Source organism: Nicotiana tomentosiformis, chromosome 2 (assembly GCF_000390325.3).
Source record: "Nicotiana tomentosiformis chromosome 2, ASM39032v3, whole genome shotgun sequence".
Lineage (NCBI taxonomy): Eukaryota > Viridiplantae > Streptophyta > Magnoliopsida > Solanales > Solanaceae > Nicotiana > Nicotiana tomentosiformis.
The window spans coordinates 188,104,922-188,127,808 of record NC_090813.1 but is presented as its reverse complement, the minus strand read 5'-3'; the positions used below and the strand labels follow the sequence as shown (position 1 = coordinate 188,127,808).

At 40.6% G+C, this 22,887-nt stretch overlaps 2 protein-coding genes and 1 long non-coding RNA gene across 3 annotated transcripts in view; 2 read left to right on the top strand and 1 right to left on the bottom strand.

The window, feature by feature from the left end:
• The window catches only part of LOC117274755 (uncharacterized), a 28,195-nt gene extending 21,105 nt beyond the window's left edge, over positions 1-7,090 (top strand). Inside the window, exon 3 of the long non-coding RNA XR_011414449.1 lies at positions 7,022-7,090. This is a non-coding gene — a long non-coding RNA (uncharacterized lncRNA). The remainder of the gene's footprint in view (positions 1-7,021) is intronic.
• Positions 7,091-15,857: 8,767 nt separating this feature from the next.
• LOC138906268 (uncharacterized) lies at positions 15,858-17,261 on the bottom strand. The gene is made up of 2 exons (XM_070194803.1): positions 16,794-17,261; positions 15,858-16,646 (listed from the first exon to the last, which is right to left on the bottom strand). Exons 1-2 carry the CDS (start codon positions 17,259-17,261, stop codon positions 15,858-15,860), a joined length of 1,257 nt encoding a protein of 418 aa, XP_070050904.1.
• A 2,882-nt stretch (positions 17,262-20,143) lies between these two features.
• Positions 20,144-22,245, top strand: LOC104109678 (disease resistance RPP13-like protein 4). The gene is made up of 5 exons (XM_070194801.1): positions 20,144-20,729; positions 20,992-21,069; positions 21,330-21,470; positions 21,532-21,903; positions 21,959-22,245. Exons 1-5 carry the CDS (start codon positions 20,144-20,146, stop codon positions 22,243-22,245), a joined length of 1,464 nt encoding a protein of 487 aa, XP_070050902.1.
• The last annotated feature ends 642 nt before the right edge of the window (positions 22,246-22,887 follow it).

The window sequence follows — 22,887 nt, the reverse complement described above, 5'->3', positions numbered from 1 at the left end:
GGGAGGCCTCTCGTTCGCCTTTTCTTTCCCTTTCTTGACGATTGGGCATGCGTTCTTCTTGGGTTTACTGGCACCGGTTCCCGCCAAGGTATCATGAATGGAGCCAACAAATGTGTTGAAGGCACCTACTTGTTCGGGGCCATCTGAGTTGTCGGTATCTGACTCATTTCCAACAATCTGTTGAGCATTGATCTGTGTATTAGGACATTCATTGTTCCAATATTCCCCGCCGCAATGACGGCATTCTAAAGGGGGCTTTCTCCTATGATTATTGTTGACTGATGCAGCACTGGTACTGCTTGAGGAAGGAGTCTTGGATGTGGATGCACCTCGATCTCCTCCGTTTCTATTCGGACCACCATTGCTAGGTTGGCTCCCGTTGTATCCCCCTCGGACAGGCGGCTGGGGCCTATCCTTCTACATTTCCAACTGATAATTCCCAAGGCACTATACAGCTTGAATGGCCTTGGGCAGGGTATCTACCAGTTGTCTTTGCAGCTCCATACTAGCATGAGGTTTCAAACCTTCTATGAATGTGAATAGTTTGTCTTTGTCCCCCATATCCTGTATGTTTAGCATGAGTGCGGAGAATTCTTGCACGTAGTATCGCACCGACCTGGTGTGGCGGAGTTCATGCAACTTTCTCCGTACGTTGTATTCAACGTTTTCGGGGAAGAACTGGAGGTGTATGGCTGCCTTCAGTTCTACCCATGTGTTGAGAGTATCTTCACCGGCCCTGATGGCTTCGTATTTGACTCGCCACCAGAGTTTTGCATCGCCTTGAAGATACATGGCAGCAGTTGCTACCTTTTTGGATTCTTCCAATTGTCCTACGGCATCGAAGTATTGCTCGATGTCGAAGATGAAGTTTTCCACTTCTTTAGCATCCTGGGCTCCGTTGTATGGGTTTGGCTCCGGAATTTTCAGCTTTTGTGGCATGGGGGCAATGTTCATGGCACCCCTGATTTGGTTTTCGCCTTCTTTAAGCAGGCTTTGAAGGGCAGCATTGATAATATTGAGCTGGCCTGTCAAGTTGTCTATGGTTTCCTGCATGATGGTCAATCTATCTACCTCTAGTTCCCGATGGGCTAAATCCTCGGCACGCTCCTGTTGGAGTTCCTCGAATTTGCCATGAATTTCGGTTGCCTCAATGGCAGCCGTTTGCCGGTCTTTCTCAGAGTCGCGACTGATGTTTGCTATGTCAACTTTGGCCTGCCGCATTCTGCGGTCCAGGTCGTCCAACCTTTGCACTAGGTTAGTTTTTAGATCAGGCACCGTATCCACAATGGGTCGTAGTACGTCAACCGTCTCTTCGAGGACCGTGATGCGATCGCCATAATTCACCATGGTCATAAATGGTGATGATGATGGCAATGAGATCCCTCATCCGATGTCGAGCCTAGGCTCCGATACCAACTGTTATGCGGCGCCTTCCTGAAATTCCTTGGAAGGGCGACGTAAGGCTAAGCAACCAATGTCAGTGAGGTTGCTATGCACCAACTGAGGTCCCCTCCGTACGCTAGACTAGATTGTCAGTGTCGTACGAAAAAACTAATATCGTGAGCAATTGAGCAGCGAAAAATGAGCAATTAATGATGAAAGCTGATGATTGTATTGATGATGATGATGATGAAAGCTATTACAAGATGCAATGCGGTGTCGGGGGGGAGAGACACCAGTATAGAGAATTATTTGAATGCTTGAATGTTTGAATGCTTTGGTCCCCCTTAATAATGCTTAAAAATAATAAACCAAAGTTACATGAGTTGACCTAAGAAAGCTGTAGAAGCACACTGAAAATAAATGAAGTAAAACTACTCTATAATTACAATGAAAAGGACTTAGTCTTCTACAAGGTGGAAGCAAGTCTGATGGCACCAACTTTGTCTTGAGCATCAGGGTCTGCGCGCGCATTGCTATTGGTGCGCGCGACACTATTTGGATCTACCAGCGGCTGGGCGTTGGTGCTTGGCATTGGATCTGTGCGCGGGGCACTGTTTGTGCGTGTGGTGCTATTGGCAACATGATGGTTTGTACGCGCGGCATTGTCGGTGCGCGCGGCACTGATGGCATTCGCCAGCTGCTGGGCAATGGCACTAATTATCGGTGGGGCGATAGAGGCGCATACGCGCTTGTCACTTGGCGCTGCCGAGACCACAGGGTCGACCATGGCGCTAGATGTTGTGAGGCTTGCCGGGACGCCACGGGGCGCGTCCAAGGGGTCATGGGTCGATAATGGAAAGAAGCCCATGACATTACACACAAGCACAGATCCCTTTCTTAAAACTAATGACTTATGTTACTCTTCTAACTCCTTATATAGAATGAATAACTTAACTAAGAAAAATAATGATCAGGATCAGATGATCATAAGAAATATTAAGAGAAAGGAAAAACAACAAAAAAAATCAAAGCAAATCGCCAACAATGATCAGGAACAGATGATCATAAGAAATATTCATTCTTTCTTTTTCTTTTTTTCACTGCAAAATAATACTACCAATATAGGGATAAAATTTGATAATCGAGCCATTGATTTGTTGTGTACGTGAAGGGATATCAAGTAATTTACAATCAAGCAAACTCAATATTGGTGGAGCCATGGGGAGGCACTGGTGGATCAGAATAGAATTGCATGCTGAAAAGTCCCATTAAAGAAATATTGATTGCTCATGGAGATATTATAGATTCCATCAGGTTCAGAACTGTTACTGAACAAGGTACTACCATAGGCTCAACAAAGTTTGGTGGGGATGGAGGTCGAAGAGACAAGGTAATGTTACACCCTATATTTTCGTACGTAAAAATGCGTCGTAAGCAAACTAATGTAGGACCAAAAATGAGATAATATTTAAAAGTATATAAAGTAAGTTAATCATGTTACCTCTGAGGTTACAAATATTGAAGATCATGAACAACAAGTACAAAGAGGGTTGGACAGTTCAGAAGCTAAAGCAATTGAAGAAAATAATGTTTCGTCGAAAGTCGACAAGTTGGGAATATTATAACATATACCTTTGGGGTGAGACTAGGGTGCTTAACATGATAAGGAGATTATGTTATGATTTATATTAGTCGTATGACATCCGTGTGTTATGTTTTGAAGTCAAGAGAGTTGTGAAACAAAAGTTGATGAAAGTCATCACAAGTTACATTCATAAGTTTTACTGAAACTTTGGGTCAAATGTAACTGCGATTTTCTCCCAATATACTTAGAGTTATGGGGTGTTCCACCCATCAAATTAAAGATCTATGAGTCTAGTTTTTAATTCATTAAACCGTTTGTCAATATGACATCGGAGTAATGAGATATGGGCATTTTTGCGATACTGCGCAAGCTGCTAGGTGACAAGTAGGTGTGTCACCTACTTGCTTAAATGAAAGCCCAAAAATGGGCCATTTCGGGTCGTCCAAAGAGGCCTTTTAAGGGCCTATTTTCTTCATATATTAGACTTAAAATAGAGCATAATAACCAGACATAAGCTCTGCAAAGAATCCTCCCAAAAATTTCCCACAAACCCTAATTGATTTTCTCTCCCTTTCAAGTTCTAATTGGAGGTAAAACCTAGAGTTTGAAGAACCAAGATAGGAGCTGAGTTATCCAACAAATAAGGTGAGTTTACTGCTCTCTTTCATCCAGTTTTTCTTCTGTAAATTCATGGTAAGTCGTTCTATACTTGTAAGAACTCACGGGACGGTGATCGGAAGCCGTGAGTTCGAGTTATTCACTTGTAGCGGACTATTTTGTGGACTGTTTTGTGTTGCTGTTGGGCTGCGTGTTTTACTACTATTTTGTGGAGTTTTGGACGAGGAAGGGGGTTTATAAACACCATATAAATGTAGGGTGGTTGGCTGGTCGTTCGTCATAACATTTTCGGGTCGTTTGACACTACTACGGTGGTCGTTTTGTGTACGAAGAGATTGGGGTGTGTTGGGCTGTTTTGTAGTATTTGATGGTGTATATAGGGCTGAAAAATGATGTATATATGTTGTTATTGTTCTATTCTTGTATTGTTGGTGTTATCTTGAATTTGGAGGAAGTAAGGATTATAGGGGAGATGCTGCCCGTTTTAATACAAAATAGGTTTGTCGTTCGTTGTGCGATAGTTGTACCTTTCGTAACTTAACGATAGTATTATTATCATTCTTGTAGATTAAGGTGCGAAGAGGTGAGTTCAACTTGGTGATTGGAAAGATTGTGATAAGGTATGTTAAGGCTAAGCCTTCCTTCATTTTGGCATGATCTCGTAGCTACATGTGTTAGTAATGAGACAAAAAGAGAAGTTCATATTCATGAATTTATTCACACTATTCTAGTCTCATAAGTTACAATATTATTCCTTATCGAGACTCTATATTCAATTTTAGTATTGTCTTCTTCCAGTCAAGAGAGCAGCAAGCCTATATATACAGTATTACAGTATTTTCATTACCATCGAGCTATAATCGATGGGCAGGCCCCTATTGGGCAACCTCTGATCAGATGGAAAGTTATATACCGAGCCTACTGTGGCCGAGCGCCTATGAGCGAGCCCAGCATGGCCGAGATACATAGCCTAGTATGGCCGAGCGCCTATGAGCGAGCCTACTATGGCAGAGCAGTTATATATATACCGAGCCTTATAAGGCCGTACAATTATTTTACTTACTATATTGAAGGAGTTGAGTCAGTATCAGTAGGTAAGTATATCTCCAGATCATCTTTGACTCCCAGTTACTTCCAGTTATTATATTATCAGTTCAGTTTCGATTTTCAGTTATGTTATTGCCTTACATACTCGGTACATTATTTCGTACTGACGTCCCTTTTCCGGGGATGCTGCATTTCATGCATGCAGGTTCAGATAGACGGACGAGTAGATCTCCTCAGTAGGTGTTTTCCGAGTTCAGCCTGATCGGTAAGCTCTATGTCTTTCGGAGTTACCGGGTCTAGAGTGTTGTGTACATCTTATGTATATCTGTATATATGTTATGGGTAGGTCGGGGCCATGTTCCGATCATAGTACATCTATCAGTAGAGGCTTGTAGACATATCCTGTTGGTTAGTGCAGTATGTTGGGTTTGTAGGCCTGGTATGTATATTTGATGGTTTGTCAGCTGTAGTAGCTATGACGGCCTTGTCGGCTTAACTTTATATTGATGTTTAGTTAGCACTAGTTTCCATTCAGTTTTATATTTTGCTTTGCAAATTATCTTGCAAGGTGGTCCCATGGCCAAAGTATGACATTATATGTTCAGAGTCCCTTAGTCGCAATTTGGTACGCCAGGTTAGGTGAGGCACCGGGTGCTTGTCTCGCTCCTAGGTTCGGGGCGTGACAGGTAAGTCCAAAAAATTATGATCGACATATTTATTTCTCATGATTGTCACGTTCTTCTCAAGTTAAATTTATGTCATGTCATAGCGATGAGCTTAAATTATGTAAAACATTATTTATTAAGACAATTAAACTAGTAATAGCAAATTATTCATTTATCTTACAGCCTTCAAGTTACCTTATCAGGCTCTTGATATGAAAAATCACTTTATAGGACAACTTAATATGATAATGTAGCAACTTTTTGCATTTCCAGTATACACATCGTAAAATTTATAGTTATATAAGCATTTGTCAAGTCAAAGATGTGAATGCATTTGTTGCTTCATATTTAACTTCCTTTGCATTGAGAGGATTCAACTAAGTATCCAAATTTGCTTTAGGTCATAGATTTCGAATCCTAATAACATTCTTGCACTTTTCTGAATTCTTGTCAAATTAAAATTCCTGACCCTGCTAATTATTTATGTGATTTGCAATAATCTCATGTTGTTATTGAGGCAACTCCTTTGGAATATTTAACAGGCATCAAGGGGACATTTGGATATTTCTATGTCCAGTCGGTTATAAAATCTCTATGTTTTATAACTAATGCAAAGAATTATGGACCATTTGGGTGTGAGGATGGTGGAACCCCATTTTCACTTGTGATGAAAGAAGGTGTAGCTATTGTGGGATTTCATGGGCGTTCTGGGTTGTACCTTGATGCTATTGGTGTTTATTTGCAGAAACTTGCTCCTCCCACTTTAGAAAAGGAACCTATGGTTGAAGACATTGAAATCTGTGACGTATGTTGTGATTATTCCCTCCTTCGCTTAATCACTTCTACTTCCGTTTCTTTACCTCATACTTCAGCAATTGAACCTGAAGCTAAAACTATTGAGGCAAATGAACCTACGGTTGAAGAAATTGAAATCCATGACGTCCATGCTACTTTTTCTCTTAATATCATGAATCAGATAAATTTTGTTTCTTGTTGTTTTATTTTATTTCTTTCCGATTAGTTTTGACTTTATATACTAAACCAACAGATGCATGCCATGTGTCTGCACATAAATTTCTTTCACTTAATATATATTTTTACAGTATTAAATCTCTTAACCATTATAATTAAGTAAGTATGATTTGGTATAAATACTGAGTACGAGCGAGTTTTTGCAGTTAGAGACATGTGCATTCACTATTTTATGACAAAGAATAGGAACTTATTGATAGAATTATAAACTTCTAGTTGTAAGAATAAAGAAAAAAACAACTAAACATTATAAAGCTTATCAATCCTGGTTAGTTATAATTTTCAAGAAGTTGTGTTTATATGTTTGACGGGAAAATGCATAAGTACCCCTGACATATAGTCGGATTTTCAACTACACACTTTATCTTTGCGGCGATCCTATTACCCTTGAACTATTTTTAAATGCAATTAGTATCACCCTGAAGCCACTACCACATCTGTGTTTAGTAGTGAAATACACGCGCCTCACATGTATTTCCCTCTTTTAGTGCATAATCCAGTAAATTGAAGGGGAAAAAACACCAGCTGAACATATTCTTTTAATGCAGTTGAACAAATCCATAGTAACCATCTTTCTTGACATGCTTATTTTGGATACATAACCAATTGCTCAAATTATAAGAACATAATATATAGAGAATTAACTATCTTTGTTTGTGAGAATTTCATATAATGTTTGGTGTTTCGGCAGGTGTCATTTTCTGCTCTTCGCAAGGACATTGTTAATGTTCTGGATTTCATAGAGAGCTTAAAGAATGAAGATGATCAAAAGGCTGTTGACGTGGATCTAATTGAAATGCTAAAATTGGAGCTGGCATTTTTTTTGTACATATGTCCAACTTTCTTATTCCGAATTGGAAAACTATAATTATATAATGACTCGCAAAAGACAAGAGGTTGAAACAATTTTATATGATTTTGGCTACTACATGCAGTTGAAATAAGGCATGCATCATGTCTATCCTCGCCTCGTGGAGAATATGGATTATTGCATCAGCTCACGTTATCTTGCTAAATCAAGTGCCACCATGACTGAGGCATGATTGAAAGTGAACGGTTGTGTTGAGGCATGAAATTATTGAATATGTCTTACCTCAGTTTCAACTTATGGCTGAGAGAGTAGGACTTTTCCTTTGGGATAGTCGGATTCATGGAGATTCTCGACTCATTGAACTATCACATCTACTCTTGAAGATTATTCCGATTGAACTGGATGTTATTGATCACGCCCAACTATGCCTTATAAAAAAGACTAAGCGGTCGTTGCAAATATATTGCGGCTAATAAGTCCGGAGTCGAATCCCATAAGGAATTAACCAACCAAACACAGCTACTAGACTCGCACAAATTCACACAATCAATCTTCAGAAATATTTAAGTAACATATTGGGTTTTATTAACTAAATATTATGTTATGAAAATGTAATAATTAACAACTAACTATGAACGGGTTGTAAACAAGAATTGGAATGATCTAAGGTTGTGATTTTCCCTATTGTCGGAATCTTTTTCGCTACGTTTTCTACAAATTTGCCTAAGTCTTCTCTATCGACATGAGCACTCTAACTGTCGTAACTCTCTCCCGAGTAATTACCACAATTTACTAGGCATATTCTCTCGAATTACGCTAGCTGGCATTAAGTACAGCTCACTCAGATCGCATCAAGGTTTTGTTATCCCTAAAACCACCTTTAAACCTCTGTATTGATCCCTCATATACGTTTAGGAGTGATGTTGTTCAACAACTACTTAAATATGCACTCTCTCTCCCGAATAATACATACTAAATAGGCACAGCTAATTGAGGGCCCTTCAATCAACCACAAGAATAATATAGTTGAACAAATAGAGAAAATACTACGGCAAATCTATATTAACGTAACAAGAAAATCATCCTTCAATAGGTTCCATCAAAACCTTAGATTAGGAAGTTAGCTAATCATACTCATAGTAACAACATCCCAAATATTTAGCATTATTAAAATACAGAGTAAAGATGAAAAGATGTAGAAATAGATGATTCTAACTCCCAAGGGGTGATTCCACCAGCTCTTCTTGCCTCTGGCTGCCCAAGTCTCTTGGCTGCTGAAAAAACGTCCTTCCAAGTGGTGTTTTAGGTCTATTTATATGTGTAGAAGAAACCCTAAACGTGTGGGCCGAGTCCTACAAACCCGGAATGAATTAAGTCTTCAAAACTCGGATTGAACCTGGCGTTAGGCCTGGCATCGCCAGCCTAACGCCTGGAATTTGGCTGGCCTCGCCAGGTTAAAGCCTGGTTCAGCCTGGCCTTAGGCTGGCCTCGCCAGGCTAAAGCCTGGTCCAGCTTGCCCTTTGGCTGGCCTCGCCAGGTCTCTCCTTTTCACTGCTCTCGAGCACACTTTCAATGTTTAAGTATCTCTTTTGCTCTACTTTCATCTCCAATTCACCTACACATAAAATAGTCTCCATTATGCACAAATAAAGTGCAATTTATCATTAAAGCATGTAAAATGCAAGGCACATAATGTACGAAACTATGGAATTATAGCCACACATCAATACCCCACACTTAAACATTGCTCGTCCTCGAGCAATCAAACTACACTTATAGATACGACCTTTTTAAGCAATTCTCCTAACTCATTACACCAAAAATTTTTAAAATAGTTTAAGCACACAAGTGTGACATCCTCGCCTCAAGATTCGACTCACAAATACCATGCCTTATTCACAATTCACTTACTTACTCTGACATGGATGTCAACAACATTACCTTTCCTTTATGAATCATGTGCCCTCACCCGATCAAAGAGCTTAGTTCCACACATAATGAATTTTAAGAACATAGGAACTCAAGATAGATAAAATTCACTCGCTCTCAGAAATAACATTCATATGCCACAAATGATGCATCATAGGCTTGCCCGTAGTGTAATACTCTACTAATCGAGTTCATTCAGTCTAAGATCAAGTAGGACTTTCATTGGTTGTAATGTAGGGTGCGAGTCGGATATGAGTGACTATACCTCCCTTAAGCACTTTAATACATATACTTTAACACACATACCATACTTGTGCCAAACCAAACATTCCACCTTCACTTTAATTTATATTACCCCATATTTATTTACGCATAATTACATTAAGAGTCACCACTTATCAAAGAATATTCTTTTTCCCAACAATATAACTATTTTTTTTTTCTTTCTTTCTTTTTCAGTTCAAGCGGCTCTTACTTTTTCAAAACAGTTCACCTTTATCCTTATATCATTAGTTCCACTCAAAAACTAAATCAACCACCCCACACTTTAACTTTTACAAAGTTCATAACAATTCAAGTGCTCATTAGAGGTGAAAAGGTTCAAATAGATGGTTAATTCAAACAATTGGGTAAGGCTTGTAGTGTGGTTGCCAAAGAAACAGGATTACAGGCTCAAAGGGGTTAACTACGTTACATAACTTTTAGGTGGGTAAACTATATATATCTGGCTTAACAAAGAAACGCCTATATCACTTATCAGACTGAACAAGACTACTATTTCACTTTGCACACACACAGGGCAAGTTCTAGACATCAAATGCAATGCACAGAATACATACAAAACTAACACACGCATGGCACATAACTCACTCAGGATTGGTTTCATTGCGACACTCCAGTCAAAGCAGTTAGGCAAAATTAGGAATCTACGATTTAAGATACTTATGCGAGAGTCAAAAACCGAGCCTAAGCGTTACAACCATAGTACTAACTATTCTCAAGGCATAACAAAGCTAAGAGATATTGGTACAATTAAATGCATAGCTTCGTGGTTCCTACTCCTAAAAATTAGAACTAACTACGCCCGGTTCAACTAAAATCCCCTGGAAAAGAACCGCATCCCAAAGAAAAACCAAGGGGGAATTACTACAATACATGCACACAAAAAATCTTTTTGGTATTTTCTTTTGACTTACTTCCCTCAAGAAAACTGTCTGGGAGATCCATTGTCGGGATGAGTCCAACATTTTTTTTATTTTTTTTTCTTTTAACGGCACTAAAACAATTAACACTAAATAACTAAATGACTAAAATTAACCGTGTACAAGTCTCCACCCCACACTTAGATCATGTATTGTCCTCAGTGCATGCACAAAATGACAAAACACGAAAAATGAGTAGGGTGTAAAGAAACTCCCTGATCAAGCAACGTCTTCATCCTCTGACGCTCTCCATTCCTCATCATGTTCATCATCTTCATCATCATCATCTCCATCACCATCTGACTGCTCTGGCTCAGCTTTAGACTGCTCCGGTGTGTTGATAACCTCATCATTGGGGAGTCTGTATCCATCTCCTAACCCAACCAGCTGCTGGGCATGAGCATTGAGCGGGTACCGGTGCTCCAATTCAGTCCTCTCCTCAAATGTGTCATGTCGACCTCCTATCCTTAGCTGCAAATCCATCATCCCATAGAGATGGTTCATAAAACTATCATCCCGAGCATTGCGCTCGGTACTTATCAACGATGTCATGGCAGTCTCTTCTTTCAGTCGGAGGCTAGTGATGTCCGTTTGTCGTAGGGGCTGATCAATGGTGTGGTCAAACTCTGGCTCCTCCTCAACCTCCTCGTGTCTTAAGTACTGAGTTAGAAAATTGGAAAATGGCAGTCGATCGATCTTTTTACTCGTTCTGAATGCAGACATCTGGTAGTGGATCAGATGAACCACATTTACCCTTTGACCCGTCATGAGGAAGTAGAGTACACAGGTCCTCTCATGGCTAATGAGTGTGTCATGATTGCACGGTAGGAGCCGTGCATTTATCAGTTTAAGCCACACTTGAGCCTCCGCCCTCATCTTCTTCTTGGGAAACCTCTTGTGCCGATTCGTTATCTTATCCCGGACCCATGCTGCCGTAGAATCAGCACCACAAAGCATGCGTCTCAACTCTCTGTATGTAGGCCGTCGAATGAAGTGGTCCAATGGATCCACAGGAACATCCGGAGCACCTAAAAAGTTACATATGGCCGCGGGTGAAAAATCTATCAATCGTCCATCAATCGGCACCAACTGTTCAGTACTCTGTGGATCAAACCCTGCATAGAATTCTCGGACTAAGTTAAGATTAATGTTCCCTATGTTTTTGAATACATAGCTCAACCCCATATCCTGAATGCCCCTCCAAATTGCCTAATACTTTGCTTTCAAGTTGCGTTCATTGATAGCTGCTTCTGGGTGTACATGTTTAGGCCTACAATGCATGTACCATTCCTTAGTATGTGGTGGTATGATCTTGATGCCAAGCTCCCGTTGGCCTTATGGTTGTTGACGCATAGCTGCTATAGCTGCCACAGCTTGTACTCAACTTAGATTGGAGGTAGCTTCCCCCATTTTCTCTTCTTTGGGGGAGGTGCTGAGGTCGCCTTTACTTTAGCTGGCGCAGTGGAAGTAGCCTTGGCTTTGCCTGTGTCTTTTCTGGGAGGCATCGTTGTTCCTGCACAAATAAGCAGTAGTCAGATAAAACTGCATTACACACTACACACATACTTTTTCCCGACTTTTCGAGGTTACTCAGACTTCACCTCATCTTTTCTTAATATTAGAATCAAAGAACAATACACGGGCTACCCGCGAGCCACCCCACACTTAAGATTTTATCGTGGTATATGATTTCATAACACTAGTCTATTAATCCCGGAGACTCGGGCTCCAATGGGGACAAGGAATGCCATTGAGGCATTATATCAAACACTTAACATGCATTAGTGCCATGGGATTTCTTATGGACATGAGGGATTACCTCATCCTCCCAAATCGGCTTGGGGGTTCCGTACTACCACATGTTTTCATAATTGCAGCACCATTCCTATGGGGTTTCATGGGGTTGGGGCACACAAACTCAATACCACAATGAAGAACAACCACCAATTTTTGTGTGTAATTGTATACTTGTACCTCTCTCAAAATTACAAAGGAAAGAGATTAAATCATACCTTTGAAGCTTTTGAGAGGAAGAAGTTGCGTGAGAATTTCTGATTAGTGTGAAAGAATAGCAAGACTAAACTTGACTTCAATGGGGATGGGGTAGACCACTATGGCAATATGTTGTTGAGTGTTTGTGGGTGAGGGCAATTCATGCAGTGTGTTTGGTTGAGAGCAACGATGATGAGAAGATGTGTGTGCTTGTGAATTTCTTTATTAAAGCTTGATGTGTTTTTGGTTTAAGTGAGGTTAGGGTTGTTTGTATTGTGTTCAGTGTTTAGGGCGTGTAATGTGAGGAGGTTCGACTAAAATAACTTAAATTGGGCCGAAATAATTTACCTGGCATTGCCTGGCCCAGTACCTGGCGTTAGCCCGGCGTCGCCAGCCTAAGGCCAAGCAGACCCTGGCGTTAGCCAGGCGTCGCCAGCCTAAGGCCAAGCAGAACCTGGAATTAGCCAAGCGTCGCCATCCACAACGCCCGGTGTGTCAGGTGATGCTGAAACCCTATTCGACTTGCACAACTCGCCTGCAAACTTGTTAGTACCTAAAAACAAAACAACAACAACAAAAAAAAGGAAAAATTCTAACTACACTAAAAATCAACTACGAATTGGGTTGCCTCCCAATAAGCGCCTGATTTAATGTCGTGGCACGACGTAGATAATTGCACTTAAGGCTTGCTTAACCTTGGTGGCTCGAGAAAATGAGTCACCAACACTACCTTCGCATCTTCCATGCCCAAATAATGTTTTAACCTGTGCCCATTGACTCTAAACGTGCGAGAGTCATTTGATGCAGCAATCTCTATGGCTTCGGTGGGGTGAATCTCCACCACACTAAATGGTCCTGACCATCGTGACTTTAACTTACTCGGGAATAACCTCAACCTCGAGTTGTATAGCAATACCTTATCCCCGGGTTTAAAACTCCGCTCAAGAATATTTTTATCGTGCATTATTTTCATTCTCTCCTTGTATAATCTTGTGCTCTCAAAAGCGTGGTAATGAAATTCATCAAGCTCGTGCAGCTCTGTGACACTACTTGTGCCTGCAGCTTCTATATCAAGATTCAACTATCGCAGTGCCCATAAAGCTCTATGCTCCAACTCCACTAGTAGGTGACATGCCTTCCCAAATACCAATTTATATGGGGTCATACCAATCCGAGTTTTGAAAGCTGTACGATAGGCCCAGAGTGCATCATCTAACTTTCTTGCCCAATCTGTTCTTGTAGCATTCACAGTCTTTGTCAAAACACTCTTTATCTCTCTGTTCGACACTTCTACTTGCCCACTCGTTTGTGGATGATATGGGGTGGCAACTTTGTGACGTACACCATACTTTTCTAACAGCTTTACGAAGGCTCGATTGCAGAAGTGAGTGCCTCCGTCACTGATTATCGCCCTTGGAGTGCCAAATCGGGTGAATATGTTCTTTCTCAAAAAACCAATTACCCCTTTAACATCATTTGTCGGGAGCGCTGCAGCCTCCACCTATTTTGACACATAGTCTACAGCTACGAGTATGTATTTGTTGCTATATGAGGTGACGCCATGAAATTGATTCCCCACATGTCAAACACTTCTACCTCTTGAAGTGGGTTCATAGGCATCTCATGTCGGCGGGAAATATTCCCAGTTCGTTGGCATTCGTCACAACCTTTCACCCATAAGTGTGCATCTTTGAACACTGTTGGCCAGTAGAAGCCCGATTTCAACAATTTCGCGGCGGTCCTTACTCCTCCGAAGTGGCCACCATATGGTGATGCATGACAAGCCTGCAAAACAGAAGATTGGTCTATCTCGGGGATACATCTCCGGATCATGTTATCAACACAAATTCTGAACAGGTAAGGCTCATCCCAATAATACATGTGACAGTCACAAAAGAACTTTTTCTTTTGAGCAGAGGAAAGATCATAGGGGACAATACCGCTTGCCAGGTAGTTTGCAATGTATGCATACCATGGCGCTTCCTCCAATGTCATTGCTAGCAGTTGTTCATTTGGGAATGTCTCAGTTATATCTTCTACCTCGACTTTCTTTTCAGCTCCCTCCAACCTTGAAAGGTGGTCTACCACTTGGTTCTCTGCCCCTTTTCTATCACGGATCTCCAAATCAAATTCTTGTAGCAAAAGAACCCAACGGATCAAGTGTGGCTTTGACTCTTTCTTTGCTATCAAGTACCTAAGTGCTGCATGGTCAGTATAAATAATCACTTTTGAACCAATCAAATAAGACCTGAATTTGTCGAATGCAAACACCACAGCCAACATCTCTTTCTCAGTCACGATATAATTGAGTTGTGCACCGCTTAGCATTCTACTTGCATAGTAGATTGGGTGCACCAGTTTGTCCTTCTGTTGCCCCAGGACTGCTCCTATAACATAGTCACTCACATCACACATGAGCTCAAATGGTTGCTCCCAGTTGGGTGCAATGATAATTGGTGCAGTCACCGGTCTCCTCTTCAGCTCCTCAAATGCTAACCTACAGTCATCAGAAAACACAAAAGAATGATCCTTTTCAAAGAGTTTACATAAGGAGTTAGTAATTTTAGAGAAATCCTTTATAAATCACCTGTAGAACCCGGCGTGCCCGAGGAAACTTCTTACTTCTTTAACTGAAGTGGGCGGTGGCAAATTCTCAATCACCTTAACCTTAGCATGGTCAACCTCAACACCCTTACTGGACACTCGATGCCCCAGCACTATGCCTTCTTGTACCATAAAATGGCACTTCTCCCAGTTCAGCACCAAAATTTGTCTCCACACACCTTTTCAACACTCTTCTTAAATTGTGCAGATAGTCTTCAAATGAATCCCCTACCACAGAGAAATCATCCATAAAGACTTCCATAATATCTTCAACCATGTTAGTGAAAATGGCTAACATACACCTCTGAAAGGTGTCCGGTACATTGCATAGGCCAAACGGCATTCTCCGAAAGGCAAAGATGCCATACAGGTAAGTGAATGATGTCTTCTCTCTATCCTCAGGGGCTATGGAAATCTTCTTGTACCCCGAATACCTATCCAAAAAGCATAAGTGAGACCTCCCTGCCAGTCTATCCAATATTTGGTCAATGAATGGTAAAAGGAAAATGGTCTTTTCGGGTGGCTGTGTTCAGTTTTCTATAATCTATACAAATTCGCCAACCCGTAACTGTACAAGTTGAGATCAACTCATTATTCTCATTGGGCACTACAGTCATTCCACCCTTCTTTGGCACACACTGAACTGGGCTAACCCAGTTACTGTCAGAGATTGGGAAGATGATTCCCGCATCTAACCACTTGATCACTTCTTTCTTCACCACTTCTTTCATGTTGGGGTTTAGCCTTCTTTGATGTTCTCTGGAAGGTTTGTGCCCATATTCCAATAGAATCTTATGCATACAAAATGTCGGGTTGATCCCCCTAATATCTGTAATGGTCCATCCAATTGCAGTCTTGCATTCCATTAACACCTGCAAAAGTTGTTCTGCCTGCACATCTAATAAACTGGATGAGATAATAATAGGTAAAGTGAATTTAGGTCCCAAGAAATCGTATCTGAGGTGAGAAGGTAACGGTTTTAGTTCCAACTATGGTGGCTCTTCAATTGACAGTTTAGCTAGAGGTGTTTTTCTTTCTTCTAAGTGTAAGGGCTCGAACTCGAGCTCTCTTTTCCAGTACCCTCGCCCTTTAAGGGCCAAAACCCACTCTGCTAAGTTTTCACCATTCATTTCTTCTAAGTTCATGAGGCATGCTGCTAGAGGGTCTTTTGCATTCAGAGTCTCATCTTCCTCCTCCAAGATCACATCCACAGCTTCTATCAGAGAGCAGTTAGCAAAGTCACTGGGTCGCCGCATAGATTTCTGCACATTAAATGTTATCTCTTCATCGTTCAATCTCATCTTTAGCTCTCCAGTTTCACAATTAATTAGGACTCTCCCAGTGGCCAAGAATGGCCTTCCCAAAATTATGGGAATCTCCTCGTCAACCCGGCAGTCTAAAATGACAAAATCTGCTGGGAAAACAAACTTCCCCACCTGTACTAATACATCATCAAGGATACCAGAGGGCCTCTTCACTGTCCGGTTGGCCAATTGTAACAACATAGACGTGGGTCTAGCTCTTCCAATGCCTAACCTTTTGTAGATAGTCAAGGGCATCAAGTTTATGCTTGCCCCCAAATCATAGAGTGCCTTAGCAAACGCATAGTTGCCTATTGTGCATGGGATTGTGAAACTCCCTGGATCAGATAACTTCTCAGCTATGGGTCTTGTCACAACAGCACTACATGTCTGAGTTAGTGTAACTGTGTCCAAGTCTTGAAAGTCGAACTTACGAGACATCAAGTCCTTCATCATTTTTGCATAACCAGGCATTTCCTTTAAGGCATCAATCAATGGAATGTTTACATAAATTTGCTTCAACATCTCCAAGAATTTCTTATATTGCTCATCTTTTTGATATTTGGCCAATCTTTGGTGGAAGGGTGCTAGAGGCCGCTTCTTTAAAGTGGTTCGATTTTGAACCTGCTCTGGCACTGTTTCTACTGCCTTCTCTTGCTCTGACGCAGTTTCCTTTGCGACTTCTTTTTCTTTGCTTGTTTCGGCTGGCGCATATTGTACTGTCACCTCTGTCAACCTTGTTGATATATCTATCTCGATGGGGATAGGCAAAAGTGTTTCAGTGGGCCGGATTTCACAAGCCATCTCTTGCTCCAGATCTAGGTCTCTACCATTTCGTAGACTCACTGCCATAAGTTGTTTCGGGCCCTGTTCTTTTGGATTGACTTGTGTATCTACAGGTAACGTCCCTTGGGGATGATTGTTTAGGGCCATAGAAATATGTCCTAATTGAATCTCAATACCCTTTATCGCTGATTCATGCGAGTCTACCCTCTGTTGTATTTTTTCAGCGGACCCAATCAATTGTTGCAGCATTCTGTTGTTGCTGTCTAGCATTCCCTCAAGTTTAGTAAACCCATCATCTGGTCTCATAATCTGTTGTTGTTGAGGTTGTTGATAAGCCAGCTGCTAATTTTGCTGGATGTAGCCCTATTGCCTTTGGTAAGGCCCAACTTGACCCATTGGTCGCATAGCTCCAGGATTGTTGTTGTTATTATACTGCTGCTACACTGGTCTATATTGTTGATTATGTTGACCCCAATTCAGACCACCTTGCCTCTGTCCCCCATAGTTGGCTACATAATTCATATCTTAATGATATTGCTAGTTGTCACCTTCCGCACTCCACGAGCAAACATATGGTTGGTTAATGCATGGTGTACATAAGCCCCCATTAGTTGTGTCAACTATGTGAACCTGCTGCTTCTGGCTTGATTCATCAATCTTTTTGGTGAGGATACTCATTTGTGTCATTAGAGTGGCCACATTCTCAGTTATGGAGTTGTTTGGGTCCAACGCCACTGAGTGAACTACCGGAGTGATCGTGGAGGCTCAAGTCATCCATCATGAGTTTGGTGCCATCTTATCAAGTAGGATCTTACATTCTGTGAATGTTTTACTCAGAAATGATCCACCTGCTGAAGCATCAACATTGGCCTTTAAGCTTTCAGCCAGTCCCATGTAGAATCTCTGCCCCAACATCTGATCTGGAATACCATGATGTGGACACTTAACCAACATGCCCTTGAATCTCTCCCACGTTTCTTGTAGTGATTCTGTTGGTCTCTTCCTGTAGCTCAATATATCATCAATCTATTGGGCAGTTTTATTTGGTGGGTAGAATTTGTTAAAAAATTTCTTGACTAATTCCTCCCAAGTAGTGATGGAATTTATGGGGAGTGAATTAAGCCAAGTTTGAGATTCTCCTGTCAGCGAGAATGGGAACAACAAAAGCTTTATTGCGTCCGGTGTTACATTAGGTTGCCTTTGCGTTAAACATATTGACAGGAAATTCTTCAGATGCTGCTGAGAATCTTCAATGTGTGACCCTGAGAACAATCCCTTGTTCTGCAACAAATGTAGCATGTTATTCGTGATTTGGAATGATTCTGCTTGTATCTGAGGGACTGCAATTGTGGTTGCCAGATTGTCGACGGTGGGCTGTGCCCAATCATATAATGTTGTTTCTGGTACAAGAGGCACCACACCCCGAATGTTTGGTTCATTCTCATTGTTTCTGTTGTTTATTGAATTTTCTATTCCGTCAGCCATGTTTGGTTCAATTTGTTCTCTCGAGTTTCGTTGTTGTTTGCTTCTCTTGTTTGCAAGATTTAGTTCCTTGAAAACTTTCTCAGGATATGATATCGCTTCAAGAAATTCACCAGTTCTTGAGGAATTCCTAGGCATGCACCTGTAACACCCAAGCCTACAAATGTTAAAATTTCAACGTATTTGGTTTAAAATGGGGAAAGTTGACTACACTAAGAGAAATTAATGCCGTTAACTCCCCGGCAACGGCACCAAAATTTAATTACGCCCAACTATGCCTTATAAAAAAGACTAAGCGGTCGTTGCAAATATATTCCGGCTAATAAGTCCGGAGTCGAATCCCACAAGGAATTAACCTATCAAACACACCTACTAGACTCGCACAAATTCACACAATCAATCTTCAGAAATATTTAAATAACAGATTGGGTTTTATTAACTAAATATTACGTAATGAATATGTAATAATTAACAACTAACTACGAACGGGTTGTAAACAAGAATTGGAATTATCTAAGGTTGTCATTTCCTCTATTGTCGGAATCTTTTCCGCTACGTTTCCTACAAATTTGCCTAAGTCTTCTCTATTGACCATGAACACTCTAACTATCGTAACTCTCTCCCGAGTAATTACCACAATTTACTAGGCATATTCTCCCGAATTACGCTAGCTGGCATTATGTATAGCTCACTCAGATCGCATCAAGGTTTCGTCATCCCTAAACCCACCTTTAAACCTCTGTATTGATCCCTCATATATGTTTAGGAGTGATGTTGTTCAACAACTACCTAAATATGCACCATCTCCCGAGTAATACATACTAAATAGGCACAGCTAATTGAGGGCCCTTCAATCAACCACAAGAATAATATAGTTGAACAAATAGAGAAAATACTACGGCAAATCTGTATTAACGTAACAAGAAAATCATCCTTCAATAGGTTCCATCAAAACCCTAGATTAGGAAGTTAGCTAATCATACTCATAGTAACAACATCCCAAATATTTTGCATAATTAAAATACAGAGTAAAGATGAAAAGATGTAGAAATAGATGATTCTAACTCCCAAGGGGTGATTCCACCAGCTCTTCTTGCCTCTGGCTGCCCAAGTCTCTTGGCTGCTAAAAACACGTCCTTCCAAGTGGTGTTTTAGGTCTATTTATATGTGTAGAAGAAACCCTAAACGTGTGGGCCGAGTCCTAGTCAAACCCGGAACGAATTAAGTCTTTAAAACTCGGATTGGACCTGACGTTAGGCCTGGCGTCGCCAGCCTAACGCCTGGAATTTGGCTGGCCTCGCCAGGCTAAAGCCTGATTTAGCCTGGCCTTACGCTGGCCTCGCCAGGCTAAAGCCTGGTCCAGCCTGGCCTTACGCTGGCCTTGCAAGGCTAAAGCCCGATCCAGCCTGGCCTTAGGCTAGCGTCGCCAGGCTAAAGCCTGGTCCAGCCTGGCCTTACGCTGGCCTCGCCAGGCTAAAGCCTGGTCCAGCCTAGCCTTTGACTGGCCTCGCCAGGTCTCTCCTTTTCACTGTTCTCGAGCATACTTTCAATGTTTAAGTATCCCTTTTGCTCTACTTTCATCTCCAATTCACCTACACATAAAATAGACTCCATTATGCGCAAATAAAGTGCAATTTATCATTAAAGCATGTAAAATGCAAGGCACATAATGTACGAAACTATGGAATTATAGCCGCACATCAGTTATGCACATATGTTATACAAATTTGAGAGCTTCATCGTCAATAGAAGTTGGATTCTTCATTATGCAGCTCCTAGAAACCTATACAGACATTCTTAAGGGATATTTGATTCATCTACAAGAGCACATGGTAAATGTTATTACAACGGCCACTTCAGGAGCTCGAAACATTCACGTCATGATAGAGTTCCTATTAATTATTCTTACTGATGTGCCTACGAACTTTATTCATGACAACAAATTATTTGATCTCTTGGCACGTGTTGGAACACTTGCAAGGGAGGTGTCGACTCTTGTTCGTGAGTTAGAAGTGAAATCAACACATGGATTGAGTAGCAATGAAACAAATCGTGCAAATCTAGATATGCTGGAAAATATTGAACTTCTAAAAGGATATCTCAAAGATATCTACTTGAAAGCCCCATACTCATCTCAACTCTGTTTCCCCATGAGTGATGGACCCCTCTTCATGCATCTTCTATTCACAAACTTAAATGATTTGCTCAATTCCAATACCTATTCAGTTGCATTGATAAAGAAAGAAATTAGGCTGGTGAAAGAAGATCTAGAATTTATAAGATTTGTTTTTGGTAAATGTTGAGCAAGAATTGAATAAAGATCTCTGGGCAAGTATTTTAGATGTGGCATACGAGACAAAAGATGTCATTGATTCAATTATTGTAAGAGTTAATGGTCTCTTACATTTTATTTTCTCATTTTCCTTTGCCATAAAAAAGATCATGCTTATCAAAGAAGAGATGAAGATTTCTAAGAACAGTAGCCTCACTATTGTGAACTCTCCTAACAAGCCAGTTGAAAGCAAGTCATCAAAAGCTTAGCAAATAATTGTAGGGTTTGAGGAGGAGACGAATAAGATAATTAGGAAGCTTACCCGTGGACAAGTAGAGTTAGATGTCATTTCGATCACTGGTATGCTGGGTTTTGGTAAAACTACTTTGGCGTATAAAGTCTACAATGACAAGTTAGTTTTTAGTCATTTCGATATTCATGTATGGTGCACAGTCGGCCAAGAATATGATGAGAAGAAGTTGCTGGAGAAACTTCTTTAACAAGTTACTAGCTCGGATTTGACTTTTGAGTTGCTGATGAGGATGTTGCTGATGAGCCATAAAAATATCTGTTTGGAAAGAGCTACCTTATAGTCTTAGATGACTTGTGGGATATTGCAGTATGGGATGAGTTAACAAGACCGTTTCCTAAAGTTGAGAAAGGAAGTAGAATTATTTTGACTAGTCGGGATAAGAAAGTGGCTTTGCATGCACAATGCCACAGTGATTCTCTTGATCTTCGATTGTTAAGACCCGAAGAAAGTTGGGAGTTATTAGAGAAAAAAGTATTAGGAAAAGAACTTTTGCCCCGATGAACTATTAGATATTGGAAAAGAAAGTTGCCCGGATGAACTAGTGGATGTTGGAGAAGAAATAGTCCAAAACTGTAAAGGGCTTCCTTCGGTGGTTGATCTGATTGCTGGAGTCATTGCTCGGAAGGAAAAGAAAAGGAGTGTGTGGCTTGAAGTTCTGAATAATTTGCATTCCTTTATTTTCAAGAAGGAAGTGGAAGCGATGAAGGTTATAGGACTAAGTTATGACCATTTACCAGATCACTTAAAGTCGTGCTTACTTTACTTTGCAAGTTATCAGAAGGACATAGCACTTAATGTCCTTGTAATGAAAAGTCTTTGGTATACGTGGCGAAGGACTTGTGGAACAGACAGAGATGAAGAGTTTGGAAGAAGTGATGGAGGTTTATTTGGATAATTTAATTTTCAGTAGCTTGGTAATTGCTTTCAATGAAATAGGTGACGATCGGACTTGCCAAATTAATGATCTTGTGCATGACTTTTGTTTGATAAAAGCAAGAGAGGAAAAGTTGTTTGACTTGATAAGTTCAAATGCTCGATCATCTTCTTCTTCTTCAGATTTAATGCCACGTCAAATAATCATTAATTATGATATGGAGCACTTTGGGCATATCAATTTTATCCTATTTGATTCAAAAAAGAAAAGGCATTTTGCTAAACACCTCTATTCTTTGAAGATAACTGGACACGAGCTGGAAGACAGCATTATGATATATGTCACCTAAGACACTTGAGGCTTCTTAGAGTGTTGGAATTGTACGGCTCTTTTATCAAGGTGAATGATTCTTTGCTGAATGAAATATGCATATTGGTCCATATGAGTTCTTAAACATTAAGACAGAAGCTAAATCTCTGCCTTCGGCCTTTTCAAATCTCTGGAATCTGGAAATTTTATTGGTGAATAACGATGGACCAGCCTTGGTACTACTACTGACAATTTTGAACCTTGTAAGGTTGCGAGTGCTGGTCATAAATGAGTGTTTGTTCTTTGAGTTGGATACAAATGAACCAATACTGACAGCAAATGACTCAAAGTTAGAGAACTTTAGATTATCATGGGGACTCAATCTTTCCTATTCGAAAGACACAGAGGATATTTTCAAAAGGTTTCCCAATCTTCAAGAGCTTCAACTTTTTCTCAAGAAAATATGGGATTGTTCAACAGAGGGATATTGGTTCCCAAAATTGGACTTCCTAAATGAACTAGAAACCCTCATTGTAACTTTTGAAACTTCAAATTCAAATCACAATCATCTTGGGGAAAGAATGGAACATGGGCAAAGAGGACAGCTTCGAGAATCTCAAATTTTTAAAGTTGAAGAAAGTGAATTTTGCTATGTGGGAGGTTGGAGAGGAATCCTTTCCCC